Source organism: Pseudophryne corroboree, chromosome 4 (genome assembly GCF_028390025.1).
Source record: "Pseudophryne corroboree isolate aPseCor3 chromosome 4, aPseCor3.hap2, whole genome shotgun sequence".
In the NCBI taxonomy this organism is placed as follows: Eukaryota; Metazoa; Chordata; class Amphibia; order Anura; family Myobatrachidae; genus Pseudophryne; species Pseudophryne corroboree.
In genome coordinates this window covers 435,400,261-435,418,089 of record NC_086447.1, presented here as the reverse complement: position 1 = coordinate 435,418,089, position 17,829 = coordinate 435,400,261, and the positions used below count along the sequence as shown (strand labels likewise).

The window sequence follows — 17,829 nt, the reverse complement described above, 5'->3', positions numbered from 1 at the left end:
CACTGAGCCGCCCAAAAAACGGTTGCAACATGCCTTTATTTTGCCATTCACTTCCCGTTACCTCTCCCAAATATCTGGAAATATTGGCAATGAGTACAACTCAGGCCCTCAATGTTCCATCCCTATTTGATTCATCTCCCCCATACTCACTAGCAGCTGGCAAATAGTGCAGGGTCTTTATCTAAAGTTTGGGTCGCCAGACATACACTACTATCTGTTAGTCTTTTAGTTGTCTTTTAAAGTGAGTTAAATTAATTATTCTGTTTTGGTTTTAAATATTTTACAGAACTGATTCCAACTTTGAAGGAAATCCTGAAGTGTGAAGACAAAAACACATTTTACTGCCAGTCATGTGGAGATGTCCTAATCCAGGAACAGTAAGAACGTTTCAGTACTCTAGCCTAGTTGAGCAGAATGCTGTGGTACAAAACATGTTTGTAATTGTTTTGAAGATGTTTAAGCTTTTTATATGTAAATTCACGTATATGTGCAATGTTAAGATGCTGCCTGTCGGGATCCCGGTAGTCTGAATGCTGACACCAGTCAGGATGTAGACGGCAGAATCCTAACAGGGTCAGGAGACCGACACGGAATTCCCGACTACAAGTACAGTGGGCGGATCAGAGTCGGGTGGGGGGGGGATGGAGTACCACATTTACCTCGACCCTGTCGGGATGTCAAACATCTGGATGCCGGCATCGGTATTGTGACCCTTGGCATCCCTTCCGGCAGTCAAACATACATAACCTGTTTCCTGTAACACTGCAGTTATGCATAACATTTATGTCTCCTTACTGCACTATGAGGCTCTTACTATACACTGGGAGAGGTAGTTATGGGGTCCAGCAAGATACTCCAAACATAAATTTTCTGGTGAAAAAAAAACGTCCTGCAATTGAATTGCCAGATAAACTACATTGCGCAGAAATCACAAAAGCAGCCTATTTTTTTCAGCCAAAAAAGTATCTGGCACAGTTGCATACCCCCTATATTCGTTAACCTCATTAATAGGATGATTGGGTTCTCCCCGCCTAAGGAACCCGTCTCCGGCCTCCCATGCTTATTAATATACAGATGGAGCCACGCTAGTTGTTGCTTCGTCTGTGACTAGGGGGCGCCTATTGCCAAGAGCGTCCCCGTCCGCCTGGGCGCGCACGCCCGTGACGGAGACGTGCCCCATTTACTTTAATGGTGAGCATCTCTGTCCGCGCGCCCGGACAGAGACTCTCCTGAATGGGAGTGTCTCTGTGCACTCCCGGTGTGACTAGGCGCACGGATCGCCTAGTCACGCCGGGAGTGCTCGTTTACGATTGAGCTGCCTCAGATGAGCACGGCTCCATCTGTACTTATATACTGTACGTATTTTCTTGTTGCAGCAAATTGCCTGGTGATAGCTAAAACATTGAAGCATGTGGAGCCACCCTAAATAGTATCTCTTTAAAATGATATATATATTTTTTACAAAATGGAATAGTTTAGTTAATATGTGCGAACCGAAGGAGACAAGTTTAAGCAAGTTTGGGCCCCCAAGTTACTGATTAATGGTTTTAGTGCTGTATAGGTTGTGTTCCCTCGATCCTAGACCCATTCGTATGCCTTTTGGTGGACTTTGGTATAACTATCCCGTTATCTAACTGCTCTTCACTCAGGTATCTGGATATGTGGTTAATGGCCCATTGATGCATCTCTCCTCTCCTGCCATGTCCTCCCATTTCTGTTCATACCTCATTAATTTGTTTTGTTTTTTTGCTGTGTTTTATTGAGAAGAAGTAGAGTACAACAAGAAACCGTATCATACAGCGCAAGTTTACAACAAGATTAATCATCATTTCAGCAGTTATCCAGTTTGTGACTGTAAACAATAACCTAAATTGTCTTGTTGTGTTTTTAATAAATTACAGTCAAAGGTAAAAAGAAGAGGTAACAAAAAGGTGCAGGAAGATCATAGGAATTTAGTAAAAGCTACAAGTAAAAAGAAGAGAAAAGAAGAAAGGGGGAGTCTCTCTCGCCATCACAACCTCATTATACAGTGTCAAGAGAAGTAGTCATATGGGCCTTATATTCCGTTATTTCCTTAAATTCTAGCCATTCAATTCAGATGGCATTTAACTGGGAAAAGGATTGGTTGGAAAAAGATGTTAGGTTTTCCATTGCCATATAAAAATCAATCTTTTGGAACCATTTGGAGATAGGGGGTGGTGTCGCAGATCTCCAAAAACACGGGATGGTGGATCTAGCAGCATTCATAAGATGTCGCAATAAAGAGTTCTTGAAATGGGATAGGGGGACATCCATCAAATTGAACAACCAGTTGGTTGTTTAGTGATAGATTGGACCTGATGCCAAAAATTTGCTAGTATTGGACACTGCCACCATATGTGGATAGGAGTGACATGTGATTGACCGCATCTCCAACAAAGTGCAGATACACTCGGGAACATTTGGTGTAGTCGGTCAGGGCATCGATGCCATCTAGAAACAATCTTATATTGTGTTTCCAGTACCTGGAGTGAAGGGGAGCTGGCAAAAGTAAATTGGAATATACAGGACCACTGTTCAGTGGTTAAGTCCTTTTGGAAATCTTTTTGCCAAGCTTCAATAAAAGGGATGGGTTGGAAAGGAAGATTTGCAAGGCATTGCTTGTATAATAGGGACACTAAATGTCTCTAAGATACATAGTGATTCAAACAACGTCAGGTTCCACCTTTCTGCACGGACCAGTAGTGTAGCTACATAGTGCCGTAGTTGCAAATAAGCCCAAAAAGAACTGGACGGTAATCCATGTGTTTGTTGTAGGTCTGCAAAAGAGCGGAATCCAACTGGTCCTATTAGATGGCATAATCGTGATACCCCAGCCCTAGTCCAAACAGATAGTGGGGTCCCCACTCCTCCAGGTTACCCCGGCCAGTGGTGACTAGTTGAGGGGGTAATGCCACGGCCGCAGGGACCTACATAAAAGTGTCCCCCGGCTGTGGCATTATCTCTGGCTAGTGGAGCCCGGTGGTGGTTTGAAAAATATGGGGACCCCTACGTCACTGATCCGTGCATGCCTATTAGAATACGCATCCAAAAAGTAGGTCTGTTTGAAAACTGCTTTTTATTTACGAATTCGAACATTTACCGGCAGTGTTTGGCTATTGCCGGCAGCGATTGTGAATACGAATTCTTAGTAAATTACCGAGTTCTATAAAATAACAGGCGTGTTTGACCGATGGTGTATTCATTCGTATTTGTGAACTCTGCCGTTAAAACAAATACAAATGCCCTCATCACTGCCGAGATTTGTGTCTAGTAAATTTCCGAGATGACTCTTTGAAAAAAAAAAAAACGGCCAAAATCGGGACCTTAGTAAATATACCCCATGGTACTTATCACTCTCTGGGTAATAGGGAAATTGTATTCATCTTACATTTAATTTTGTATGTTATTAAAGGCAACATTTGTATGTTTTGGAAGAAAAGTTGATTTTAGATAACAATGCAGAATTAATTTATAGGGGGGTATTCAATGCTTGTAAGATCCTTTCCGACGGAAAGGATCCGACAATGCAGTATTCAATGAGCGGCCAAATCCGACAGAATTTGGCCATTTCCAAGAATGCCAATCCGACTTTTTTAATGTCGGATTGACATTGTCGGATCCGGGGCCAAAACCTGTCGGATTTGACCTCGGAATCCGTCAAAACCCGTGGATCGACGGCTATTCCGCCGATCCACGTGTTTTCCGACACGTCAGAATTGGCAACTTGGTGGGGGGAAAAGCAGCCCCGTTGAATAGGTCGGAACAGTTTCCGACCTAAAAAAGTTGGAAATTGCCGTCTTTCCGACAAGACGGCAGTTTCCGACTACAATTGAATACCCCCCATAGTAATCCTGTCTTGGGGTGACTGTGCTGTATAAATAGAATTTAGAATATATTTGCATTGTACATGAGCTTAATTAAGGCAGGAAAGTTTTGAAATTATTTGGGTAAAGCTTAATATAAGGACCGCCGGGATGCCGAACGCACCCCGTCTAGTTTGCTTCTGTCATGTAATTAGCTTTGGAGTTGGTAACTTCAAATTATAGGACATTTGCCAGAACTTTCAGATGCTCATTCCAAGCTTAACCAAATTGTCCTAAGTAGAATACTTCAAGGCAATACTTTTTTATCCCTTCACTGCTGAGCCTGTTTTTGGCACGTTTTGGGCTAATCACATTTTATCATCAATATAAAGGATTATGGGGCAGATGTATTAACCTGGAGAAGGCATAAGGAAGTGATAAACCAGTGATAAAGGCACCAGCCAATCAGCTCCAATATGTAAATTAACAGTTAGGAACTGATTGGCTGCTGCCTTTATCACCTTGCACATATCACTGGTTTATCACTTCCTTATGCCTTGTCCAGGTTAATACATCTGCCTCATTATGCAGTAACCACACAAACTATGCATTTTTTGTTCTGTTTTTAGGCATTGATACACATGCATAAGTGCTATATATTGCGTATCAGTCCAACCAGTTTGCAGTAGTTCTTGGTGGGCACTATGATCAGGTCGCACAGCAATGGTGGCCTAGGGACAGTGGAATGTGAGTGTAGAAAGAGAAAATATGTAGTTATGTGTGGTTTGTGTAGAAGGGAGGTAATTATTAGAGTAGCTTACAGAGTTTATGTAAGTGGTGCGGGAATTTGATAAGCTTGCCTGAAGAAGTGGATTTTTAGGAAACGCTTGACTATTTGGGGACTAGAAGAAAGTCTTGTGCATGGGAGGGCATTACACAGAGTGTGTGCAGTCTACAAAAAAAACCCTCTAACCATGAATGAGTGCAGGAAATGAGTGTGTATGAGAGATGCAGATCTTGCACGGAGCGGAGGGGTGGAGCTGGGAGATATTTTGGGATAATCAAAGAAATGTTTGTTGGTGTAGTTTGGTTGATAACTTTATGTGTAAGTAGAAGTATTGTATATTGAATTAGGTAAATTACAGGTAACCAATCTAGGGATTGGCAAAGCGGAGAAGCAGAAAATGAAGGTTTTGCCTCGCAGCTGCATTCAAAATACTTTGTAAGGTTGAAAGTTTGTCGCGGGACATACCTGTAATGAGACGATTGCATTAATCAATGCCGGTGATAATGAGTGCATAAATTAGATAATGTGTAATGAATCAAATGATGGGATCCCTGTGTATATTGATGCAAGGATGAGGTAGATCTGGGCATTAGAACCCCAATCTCTGGATGATTTGATACTTTATATACAGTAGCATGGGATTTTATTGTCTGGTGATTACCAAACAATAACTACTAAGAAGGTATAATGTTTGAAAGCAGAAACTCACGCCTTTTCAAACAGGTATGTCCCAGTGTGTAGGTGCAAGTATGGGGAATTTCATACTCCAGAGGTTCTAAAACGCGGTCCTTAGCACAGATGGTTAACTGAAATTGTCTGTGGTATTAATTGAGTAACCTGTGGCCAAGCATGGATATACTTAAAACCTGGACGTTGGGGTGCCTTGAAGACTACGTTTGGGAACCTGTTTCATACATGTCCACCATGTCCTCCAGGTCTACTAGTATTTCTGAAGTTTGATGGGGCCACATAATTTGAAAGAGTAGACTTTCACTTCACTGACTGGTCAGAACACGTGCGACCGCGCTGCCCCACTGTGTTCACCAGTTTTTGACGATGAGATCCCCTTCCGCAGATGTGCATAATATAATATTTCAATATTTTTTTTTAAATACTCTTTAAACTGTATTAAATAAAAATGTAAAGAAACGGTACTGTACATTTATTATTGTGTGAAGAAGACAGAAAAATGACCTTGCACAATGCTCTTGAACCTATGTGGATGACTCAATTCCTAGCATTGTGTGGCTACACACATCACTCCAAATTAAGATACTGTGGAGCAACATTCCCATTTTACTGCGGACCACTATGAGGGGAAGGGACAAGATGAGCGATGAAGCACCATAATGAGCGTTCTGCAGGTTCTATACCCACTCTGTGGGTGTCGTGGTCCCTGTTGGTCAGCATGCCGACTGGCGGGCAGGTAACTGTTCGGGATCCCGGAGTCGGTATAGTGAGCACATATAGGAAAGTCAGTTCTTCGTAGCATTTAGGTATGGAATTGTACTTTCTCTGACGTCCTAGTGGATGCTGGGGACTCCGTAAGGACCATGGGGAATAGACGGCTCCGCAGGAGACTGGGCACACTAAAAGAAAGATTTGGTACTACCTGGTGTGCACTGGCTCCTCCCTCTATGCCCCTCCTCCAGACCTCAGTTAGATTTCTGTGCCCGGCCGAGCTGGATGCACACTAGGGGCTCTCCTGAGCTCCTAGAAAGAAAGTATATATATTAGGTTTTTTATTTTACAGTGAGACCTGCTGGCAACAGGCTCACTGCAACGAGGGACTAAGGGGAGAAGAAGCGAACCTACCTGCTTGCAGCTAGCTTGGGCTTCTTAGGCTACTGGACACCATTAGCTCCAGAGGGATCGACCGCAGGACCCGTCCTTGGTGTTCGTTCCCGGAGCCGCGCCGCCGTCCCCCTTACAGAGCCAGAAGCAAGAAGATGGTCCGGAAAATCGGCGGCAGAAGACTTCAGTCTTCACCAAGGTAGCGCACAGCACTGCAGCTGTGCGCCATTGCTCCTCATACACACTTCACACTCCGGTCACTGAGGGTGCAGGGCGCTGGGGGGGGGGGGCGCGCCCTGAGCAGCAATAATATCACCTTGGCTGGCAAAATAACCACAATATATAGCCCCAGAGGCTATATATGTGGTAATTACCCCTGCCAGAATACAGAAAAAAGAAAAGTCTGCCGAAAAAGGGGCGGAGCCATCTCCCTCAGCACACTGGCGCCATTATTCCCTCACAGTTCCGCTGGAAGGAAGCTCCCTGACTCTCCCCTGCAGTCTACACTACAGAAAGGGTAAAAAAGAGAGGGGGGGCACAGATTTGAGGCGCAGTAAATGTTATAGCAGCTATAGGGGACATAATTCAGTTAGTCCCTGCATTATATAGCGCTCTGGTGTGTGCTGGCACACTCTCTCTCTGTCTCCCCAAAGGGCTTTTGTGGGGTCCTGTCTCCTTTAAGAGCATTCCCTGTGTGTGTGTGTGTGCGGTGTGTCGGTACGGCTGTGTCGACATGTTTGATGAGGAGACTTATGTGGAGGCGGAGCAGATGCCTATAAATGTGATGTCACCCCCTGCGGGGCAGACACCTGAGTGGATGGACTTATGGAAGGAATTACGTGCAAGTGTCGACTCCTTACATAAAAAATTTGACGACATGCCAAATGCGGGACAGCCGGCTTCTCAGCTCGTGCCTGCCCAGGCAATTCAAAGGCCATCAGGGGCTCTAAAACGCCCACTACCTCAGATGGCAGACACAGATGTCGACACGGATACTGATACCAGTGTCGACGACGATGAGTCAAATTTAATGTCCACAAGGGCCATTCGTGGCATGATTGAGGCAATGAAAGAGGTTTTACACCTTTCTGATATAAACCCAGGTACCTCAAAAAAGGGTATTATGTTTGGGGAGAAAAAACTACCCATAGTTTTTCCCCCATCTGAAGAATTAAATGAAGTGTGTGAAGAAGCGTGGGCTTTCCCTGATAAGAAATTGGTGATTTCAAAAAAATTACTAATGGCGTTCCCTTTCTCGCCAGAGGATAGGTCACGTTGGGAAACTCCCCCTAGGGTGGATAAAGCGCTCACACGTTTGTCTAAAAAGGTGGCACTACCGTCTCCGGATACGGCCGCCCTAAAGGAACCTGCTGATAGAAAGCAGGAGGCTATCCTAAAGTCTATATATACACACACTGGTGTTATACTGAGACCAGCTATTGCTTCAGCGTGGATGTGCAGTGCTGCTGCTGCTTGGTCAGATTCCCTGTCAGAAAATATTGACACCCTGGACAGGGACACTATATTGCTAACCGTAGAGCATATAAAAGACTCAGTCTTGTACATGAGAGATGCACAGAGGGAGATCTGCCGGCTGGCATCTAGAATAAGTGCATTGTCCATTTCTGCTAGGAGAGGTTTATGGACTCGGCAGTGGACAGGGGATGCAGATTCTAAAAGGCACATGGAAGTTTTGCCTTGTAAGGGTGAGGAGTTATTCGGGGATGGTCTCTCAGACCTTGTTTCCACAGCAACAGCTGGGAAGTCAGCATTTTTACCCCATGTCCCCTCACAGCCTAAGAAAGCGCCGTACTATCAGGTGCAGTCCTTTCGACCCCAGAAAAACAGGCGGGGAAAAGGCGGGTCCTTTCTGTCTAGAGGAAGGGGAAAAAAGCTGCACCACGCAGCAGGTTCCCAGGAACAAAAGTCCTCCCCCGCTTCTTCCAAATCCGCCGCATGACGGTGGGGCTCCACAGGCGGAGCCAGGTACGGTGGGGGGCCGCCTCAAAAATTTCAGCAATCAGTGGGTTCGCTCACGGGTGGATCCCTGGATCCTTCAAGTAGTATCTCAGGGGTACAAGCTGGAATTCGAGGCGACTCCCCCCCGCCGTTTCCTCAAATCGGCCTTACCGACAATCCCCTCGAGCAGGGAGGCTGTACTAGAGGCAATTCACAAGCTGTATTCCCAGCAGGTGATAGTCAAAGTACCCCTACTTCAACAAGGACGGGGTTACTATTCCACACTGTTTGTGGTACCGAAACCGGACGGTTCGGTGAGACCCATTTTAAATTTGAAATCCTTGAACACATACATAAAAAAAAATCAAAGTTCAAGATGGAATCGCTCAGGGCGGTTATTGCAAGCCTGGACGAGGGGGATTACATGGTATCCCTGGACATCAAGGATGCTTACCTGCATGTCCCAATTTACCTTCCTCACCAGGAGTACCTCAGATTTGTGGTACAGGATTGCCATTACCAATTCCAGACACTACCGTTTGGACTGTCCACGGCACCGAGGGTGTTTACCAAGGTAATGGCAGAAATGATGATACTCCTTCGAAAAAAGGGAGTTTTAATTATCCCGTACTTGGACGATCGCCTAATAAAGGCGAGGTCCAGGGAGCAGTTACTGGTCGGAGTAGCACTATTTCGGGAAGTGCTACAACAGCATGGCTGGATTCTAAACATTCCAAAGTCACAGCTGGTTCCTTCCACATGCTTACTGTTCCTGGGGATGATTCTGGACACAGAACAGAAAAAAGTGTTTCTCCCGCAGGAGAAAGCCAAGGAGCTGTCATCTCTAGTCAGAGACCTCCTAAAGCCAAAACGGGTATCGGTGCATCACTGCACACGAGTCCTGGGAAAAATGGTGGCTTCGTACGAAGCAATTCCATTCGGCAGGTTCCATGCAAGGACCTTCAGGTGGGACCTCTTGGACAAGTGGTCGGGATCGCATCTTCAGATGCATCTTCTGATAACCCTGTCTCCAAAGACCAGGGTGTCTCTACTGTGGTGGCTGCAGAGTGCTCGTCTTCTAGTGGGCCGCAGATTCGGCATACAGGACTGGGTCCTGGTGACCACGGATGCCAGCCTTCGGGGCTGGGGCGCAGTCACACAGGGAAGAAATTTCCAGGGACTTTGGTCAAGTCAGGAGTCGTCCCTACACATAAACATTCTAGAACTGAGGGCCATTTACAATGCCCTAAGTCAGGCAAGACCCCTGCTTCAAAACCAGCCGATTCTGATTCAATCAGACAACATCACGGCAGTCGCCCATGTAAACCGACAGGGCGGCACAAGAAGCAGGGTGGCCATGGCAGAAGCCACAAGGATTCTCCGATGGGCGGAAAATCGCGTACTAGCACTGTCAGCAGTGTTCATTCCGGGAGTGGACAACTGGGAAGCAGACTTCCTCATCAGACACGACCTACACCCGGGAGAGTGGGGACTTCATCCAGAAGTCTTCCTACTGTTGGTAAACCGCTGGGAAAGGCCACAGGTGGACATGATGGCGTCCCGCCTCAACAAGAAGCTAAAGAGATATTGCGCCAGGTCAAGGGACCCTCAGGCGATAGCTGTGGACGCTCTAGTGACACCGTGGGTGTACCAGTCGGTCTATGTGTTCCCTCCTCTGCCCCTCATACCAAAGGTACTGAGAGTAATAAGAAGGCGAGGAGTAAGAACGATACTCGTGGTTCCGGATTGGCCAAGAAGAGCTTGGTACCCGGAACTTCAAGAAATGTTATCAGAGGACCCATGGCCTCTACCGCTCAGACAGGATCTGCTACAGCAGGGGCCCTGTCTGTTCCAAGACTTACCGCGGCTGCGTTTGACGGCATGGCGGTTGAATTCCGGATCCTAAAGGAAAAGGGCATTCCGGAGGAAGTCATTCCTACGCTGATAAAAGCCAGGAAAGAAGTAACCGCAAACCATTATCACCGCATTTGGCGGAAATATGTTGCGTGGTGTGAGGCCAGGAAGGCCCCTACAGAGGAATTTCAGCTGGGTCGTTTTCTGCACTTCCTACAGTCAGGAGTGACTATGGGCCTAAAATTGGGTTCCATTAAGGTCCAGATTTCGGCTCTGTCGATTTTCTTCCAGAAAGAACTGGCTTCACTACCTGAAGTTCAGACTTTTGTAAAGGGAGTGCTTCATATTCAGCCCCCTTTTGTGCCTCCTGTGGCACCTTGGGATCTCAATGTGGTGTTGAGTTTCCTAAAATCACATTGGTATGAACCACTTAAAACCGTGGATCTCAAATATCTCACGTGGAAAGTGGTCATGTTATTGGCCTTGGCTTCGGCCAGGCGTGTGTCAGAATTGGCGGCTTTGTCATGTAAAAGCCCTTATCTGATTTTCCATATGGATAGGGCAGAATTGAGGACTCGTCCCCAATTTCTCCCTAAGGTGGTATCAGCTTTTCACTTGAACCAACCTATTGTGGTGCCTGCGGCTACTAAGGACTTGGAGGATTCCAAGTTACTGGACGTAGTCAGGGCCTTGAAAATTTATGTTTCCAGGACGGCTGGAGTCCGGAAAACTGACTCGCTTTTTATCCTGTATGCAACCAACAAAATAGGTGCTCCTGCTTCTAAGCAGACTATTGCTCGCTGGATTTGTAGCACAATCCAGCTGGCGCATTCTGCGGCTGGATTGCCGCATCCTAAATCAGTAAAAGCCCATTCCACGAGGAAGGTGGGCTCATCTTGGGCGGCTGCCCGAGGGGTCTCTGATTTACAACTTTGCCGAGCTGCTACTTGGTCAGGGGCAAACACGTTTGCTAAATTCTACAAATTTGATACCCTGGCTGAGGAGGACCTTGAGTTCTCTCATTCGGTGCTGCAGAGTCATCCGCACTCTCCCGCCCGTTTGGGAGCTTTGGTATAATCCCCATGGTCCTTACGGAGTCCCCAGCATCCACTAGGACGTCAGAGAAAATAAGAATTTACTCACCGGTAATTCTATTTCTCGTAGTCCGTAGTGGATGCTGGGCGCCCATCCCAAGTGCGGATTGTCTGCAATACTTGTATATAGTTATTGCCTAACTAAAGGGTTATTGTTGAGCCATCTGTTGAGAGGCTCAGTTGTATTTCATACTGTTAACTGGGTTAAATATCACGAGTTATACGGTGTGATTGGTGTGGCTGGTATGAGTCTTACCTGGGATTCAAAATCCTTCCTTATTGTGTCAGCTCTTCCGGGCACAGTATCCTAACTGAGGTCTGGAGGAGGGGCATAGAGGGAGGAGCCAGTGCACACCAGGTAGTACCAAATCTTTCTTTTAGTGTGCCCAGTCTCCTGCGGAGCCGTCTATTCCCCATGGTCCTTACGGAGTCCCCAGCATCCACTACGGACTACGAGAAATAGAATTACCAGTGAGTAAATTCTTATTTTTCCTTAAGCCCATAGATCCTCACAATATGCTGTTTAGTTTAATGTACTAATTTCAGTCTTTTAGAGAAAAAGGCTCTGTTTGTAAAGTGAATTACACTATTCTCTTTAGAAATACACTTACTTGAGCTTGGTTCTTCTGTTTATTCAATCATGTATTTAATGTGATAATTTATCACTGTGGACATCAGACACCTATTAGCCAAGCAAGTACACAATTAAAGGTTTATATATGTAATACAGTATATTGATACTTTATTGTGTGTGTATAAATGTGTGTTACACATATACAGAACAGTGAATACCACTGTTGTGACTTGGCAGTGCAGTTGTGTACATTGCGATCAGATGCGTTGGTGTTATGTCAGGGATGAGTGAATGCAGAAAATAGTATTTTCCAGGAGACTGTACAGCAGCTGGTATGATCCAGAGAACACTCTGCACTTGTCTTTGTCATTGTCAGTTCTGCTGCTTGGACTGATAATTTAAATGTAATCCAGTTTGTAAAACTTCTTCAGATATGTTGATTTATGGCCAGTGTGAAAGTAATTGAATCATCACTTCATTGCCATTACAGAGGGAGCCTGCCTTGCTTTGTAACACTCGATTTTGTTTTGATTGAAGACGATTCAGGGAGTATACAGTACTGACAGATGTTGTGCTTGGTAATGTATGGGTGGAAATGAATAAGGAGGCTGTGCTGTTATTACAACATAACCTACACAAAGGCAAGCAGGGGCAGCAAAACAAAGGCAGGGCATTGCATTGTTATTCTTATGTGCAGTGTTTTTATTTACTTTTATTCTAATTTGTTTAATGTGTTTTTTTGAGAATAGTTGTGATATATTTTTTTATATTTGTGTAGACTGCAAATGGCAATAATGTTCTTTTTCAATGTAAATGCATTTGTGTTACTGAGATTTATGAAGAATTGAATGATTAATACAGAACACTTCTGTACTTGAGAAGTGTTTTTGTACACTGCAATTTTCCATTATTTAGGAAGTTGCTTGAATTGCAATTTAAAGGCTACATTTACAAAGCACTTAAGTATACAGACCAGAAATGTATTAGTCCCAAAGGAGTACCATTACCAATACTGTGGTGTTCTTTCAACTCCAAAAATTGCTTTTTGGACAGTTTTCTTGTATAGCAAAGTAGGTAGGAAAATCTGTACCTTGGCCACACAATTTCCTGGAAAATAACGCTTCTCATTTATCTTTCATGTTAACACATACATGCAAGACCAGTTAATAATAGTAAATGCACAGGTCATTGCATAGCCATTAGTGAAAAATGTAATAGCACAATGAAAAGAAAAATATTGGATATAACAAGTCAAGTGTGTATGTGTGTGTGTGTGTGGGGGGGGGGATGTTATATAGGTATTGTTGTCAGAAAGGCTGATCACCATATCCCAAAAGGGTCCCCATTCCGCAGAAGACAAAGGTCTCAGTCATCACTTGAATTATAAAAAAGGTGCAGTTTCTCACCAGCTGTCCAACTCTGAAAATTACGCGTTTCTAAAAGCCTCAAGATTTGGACCCGGTGTAAGTTGGGGACTTAACGAAATGACATCAAGGGAGAGGTTGGAGAGCAAATAGACTGCCGCATCTTAAGGGATTTCAAATAGTTAATAGTGGAAGTGATAATAAAATGTTTGAACAAAGGCAAGACTGGAACCATAGTCATAGGAATGTGCAGCACCTGCTTCTCTAACATGGTCCATTATTTAGTTACAACCCATCCGTTTCAGTACTGGAAGCCTCGTATATGTTTGTGTCGTAAAGTTTTTCTAGTTTTCATCAAGAGCACTTGCCATCCCAGATAAGGCTGTAATCAGGGTCTTTATATCCAGAATCCACGTAGATGGAACCTGAATGGGCATAGCCTTTAATGTAGTATGAATAGTTGGAGGCAGTGTTCCCTATGTTATGTTGACGTTGTCCCATATAAGATCTTTGGTAAGCAGTTCATCTTGAGGACCCTGAGACTCCCGAACCAAGAGAAGGGTTTATATTGCCAAGAATGGAGATCAGTTTGTAGTTTAGCTGAATTGAGGACACAATGAACCTGGAACAGGGAGCCCAGGTCTCCGATGAGGACCACCCCTAGGTATTTCAAGTAAGACCTATGACAAAGCAAGTGTAAGAAGATCTTAAGGCATTTTTCTACATGTGAGAGTGTAGTGATATTTTGTATAATTCCTTTTAAAATTGGACAGTGTCCCAAATCTCCTGAACTCCTCCAACAAATTAGGCAATGAGACTACAGGGGAATACACACAGGGCAATGTGTGCTAAGTGAGGTGGAGTGGGGGGACGCTCACTTGACCCAGCGGTGAAGTGAGCAATGTAACTAGATTGCACCTGCACGCAGGCCAATCTAGAACCGGCGATATTGATGCATTAAGCGACAAGCATTAATAGCGACAATTAAGCATAAATCTTTCCATGTAAACCCCCTTACTGGATTAGTAAACACGTTATGAAGGCTATCTACAATAAGGGTGAATTTAATTTTTATTTTTTTTCATATAGAATCCAGAGATATCAGAGTTAAGCCTAGCAGACCATGCTGCAGCTTGCATACAGAGGAAAAATATTAATGAGGAGATTGGGCAACCCTGTTTAGTGCTATCAAGACAAGGAGAGTGAGCAATGTATTTTAATCCTAGCAGAGGGAGAATTCTAGTTTGAAAAAAACAATCAACTCTGTCAAAAGCTTTTTCCGCATCAGTTGACAGAAGGATTATCGATGAAGGGGAAGATGTAATGTGGTTAATAACTGATAAGTATCTTTAGTAGTGTTGTTGCCAGTGTCTCGGCTCAGAACAAAGCCCACATAGTTTCCATGGACAAGTTTTGGTAAAACAAATTCGAGTCTGTTTGGTGAAAGTCTTCACATCGACATTAACGATCAAAATTGGTTAGTAGCTATGATAAAAGGTGGGGTCCTTACCATTTATGAGGATAATGGTAATATGGCTGCTAGAGATTTATAGAAGAATTGACACTCATCTGAGAAAACTTTTCAACCCTCCAGTAGGAGTGGAACAAGAACCTTGTAGTAGCTAACAGTAAAACCATCTGTGCCGAGCTTTTGCATGTGTCCGTAGTCTTAATAGCATCCTCCAGTTCATCTACGGTAAACGGCTTCTACATATTGCCCTGCCTTCTGCAAGGATCTCAGGAAATCCTATCTTAGTTATATATGAGGTAATGACCTTTCACATGGAGGTGCCAGCCTGGTGTTCCCTCTGTTGTGATTAAGTTTCACCATATCAAACTTAACACGACTGGTATCCTTTATCCACTCTAAGGACCCTGACTAACATTTTACTGGGTTTATTTTTCCAGTAGAAGAGAGACTACAAAATGTTTTGAAGGATAATTTAATTTTAGCAAGCATCAGTTTGTTAACAGTAGAGTGTGCTGCTAATAGGTCCACAAGAGTCTCAGTGTAGAGGCGAGCATTAAGTGAAGTCTCCAAAATTCTAATTTTCTGGAGCAAAGTTGACATTTCCATTGTTTGAATGATGTGGTTATAATGCTGACATGTACAATGCTGACAGTTTTGATGTTTACACTGTTAAAGTGTTGACATTTCATCAGTGTTGATGTTGTCAGTATCGACATGCCAAGCATGTTGTCATTCTAATGTTAACAAAATATACCACACCCATGTTTTGCATAAAACCCCTAATTGTATGCACTTCAATGAATAGTTTACTTACGTACTTCCCAAACAGTGACTCTAGGCAACTCAGGCGATGATTTGTGGTGTATGTAACCGTGTAGACAGAACCTCTTATAGGTTGGATTTACAATAAGGAATCCTTGAGAGTCCAATGCAAACACTCTGGGCATGATTGGGACAGAGCAAGATCAAGGAATATGGGTTCATGATTAGACCATGTCATCACAAAAATGGATGCTACCCTGACTAACTGTTAATATCTATGCCCCAGAAACAGGCAATCTATGAGGAAATATGTCCCATTAGGGTGTGAAAAATTTGTAAAGTCTCTACAGTACCTGTTGGGTAGAGTATGGGCCTATCACCAGACAGCTGGTGGATGTAAAACAGATGTCATAATAGTTGGGAAGCCAATAACCTGGAAAATGTATCCTGTTGGGGATCCAGAACCCAGTGGACATCAGCTCCAACAATCAGTATACTCTTCTACAGGAAATTGATTTTATCCAGTTATCTCTGACAGGAAAGCCAGCTGGTTCTGGTTGGTTGCATAGATATTCGCCATGGTATAAAGTTAACTTAGCTAAAGATCATGCTTTTGATTAGTAAACAACTACTTTCTTCCAGCTGATAGACCATGACATTGGACATAATCGGGGATCCGGTTAGGATCCTGGAAGCAGGAATCCTGATTCCGGAATACCTACACTGTTTGGATTATCAGCGCTGGGATCATGACATAGGTTGAAATGAAATTAATAAGGGGGGGGGGGGGGGGGGGGGAATAGTGCTGTATGTTTTGAACTTATTGTGTATTTTGTACTCTTATGGAGAGGGCTCATATTTTAACTATAGAAAATTGTCAGTCTAAATAGTATGGAGCACGTGGGCCATCATTTTGGCGTCTATTACACAAAGCAGTGTATTATCCTATCATGAATAATCTAGATTACTTTCTTTCATCTATATATGAGGCTGGTACTATTCTCTACAAACAAAAGAATGCAAGATCTGGCGCAGAACCTCAGTCATTTGGTACAGTCATTTTCACATGATTTACACCATTACTGTGAGCATCTTTATGTTAGTACTTAGCAATATTACTCTTCAGCCTTTTGTTGTTTCATGTATTTAGTAAAATAGGTGACTTGTTTAGTGTAACCATGAGGGTTGGGATCACAGTAGCGCTTTCAAAAAGGTCTGATTAAGAGGCTTGCCATAATACTGTATCCCTTTATCCCGGGACACCTATGCTTAACACAGGTTCTATGGCTTGCTAAATTCAAGCCTGCATTTCACCTGGTTTTAAACAGCCACAGAGCCTGTGTAATCCATAGCTGTCTCTGATTAAAGTGAAATTGTGTCAAGGCTACTCATTAATAATTTTTATGCATGATACAAATTGGAGATCGAATCCTTGTCCTGCCTCTGCGGTTGCTGTGGATTTTTGTACCTTTTGCAGGTGCCTGGAGGTGTTTGTAAGCAGCATATGAGGTTATGACGATATGTACATTTTGGTAAAGGTGGGAGTAGATGCCAGAGGAAATTTTCGCCCTTTGTACGCTTGGTTTAGAACTGGCCCTGGTTCCCCACAGCACCTAGTGAAAATCTGTAGTAGTATCCATGCCCTTTCTTTGCAAATAGTAAAAGGGGATAGTGCTGGAGTCAATGGGCCATGTGGCTTGTCCAGTTAATCGGGTGATTCAGACCTGATCGCTGGGCTGCTAACTTTGCTGTCCTGCGTTCAGATAGTCCCCGCCTCCAGGGGGAGTGTATATTCGCCGTGCAAGTGTGCGATCCAATGCGTACGTCGAGCTGCAAAAATCCACTTTGTGCAGTCTCTGCGCAGCCCAGGACTTACTCCTACAGTGCGATCACAACAGGCTGATCGGGGCCGGAGCTGACGTCAGACACCATCCCTGAAAACGCTTGGGTACGCCTTTGTTTTTCCGGACACTCCCAGTAAACGGTCAGTTACCACCCACAAATGGCTTCCTCCTGTCAATCACCTTGCGAACACCCGCGCAATCGGATTTTTCACACCATACTGTTGCTGATCAACGATGCCCTTTGTTGCTGTCCGACATGCATGCGCATTGCAGTGCATACGCATGCACAAATTAGTACCTGATTGCCGCTGTGTGGAAACTCACACCAGCATTCAGGTCTGAATCACCTCCTAAGAGAACAGGGCACAATGAGGAGTAGATGGGAAGACTATTATAATGCACACAAGAGAAGTGATGCTCAACAAAACTGACTGTTTTGTCTCCTCTATATATCCTCTTTGAACCTGTGTTGTTCTCTCCTGCAACCTGTGGTCTGAGACTG

General features: G+C 44.2%; 1 protein-coding gene across 1 annotated transcript in view; it reads left to right on the top strand.

Moving 5' to 3' along the window:
* UBE3D (ubiquitin protein ligase E3D) overlaps positions 1–17,829 on the top strand; it is a 493,536-nt gene that overhangs the window by 86,248 nt on the left and 389,459 nt on the right. Inside the window, exon 3 of the mRNA XM_063916895.1 lies at positions 287–377. Coding sequence (XP_063772965.1) covers positions 287–377 — 91 coding nt within the window. The remainder of the gene's footprint in view (positions 1–286; positions 378–17,829) is intronic.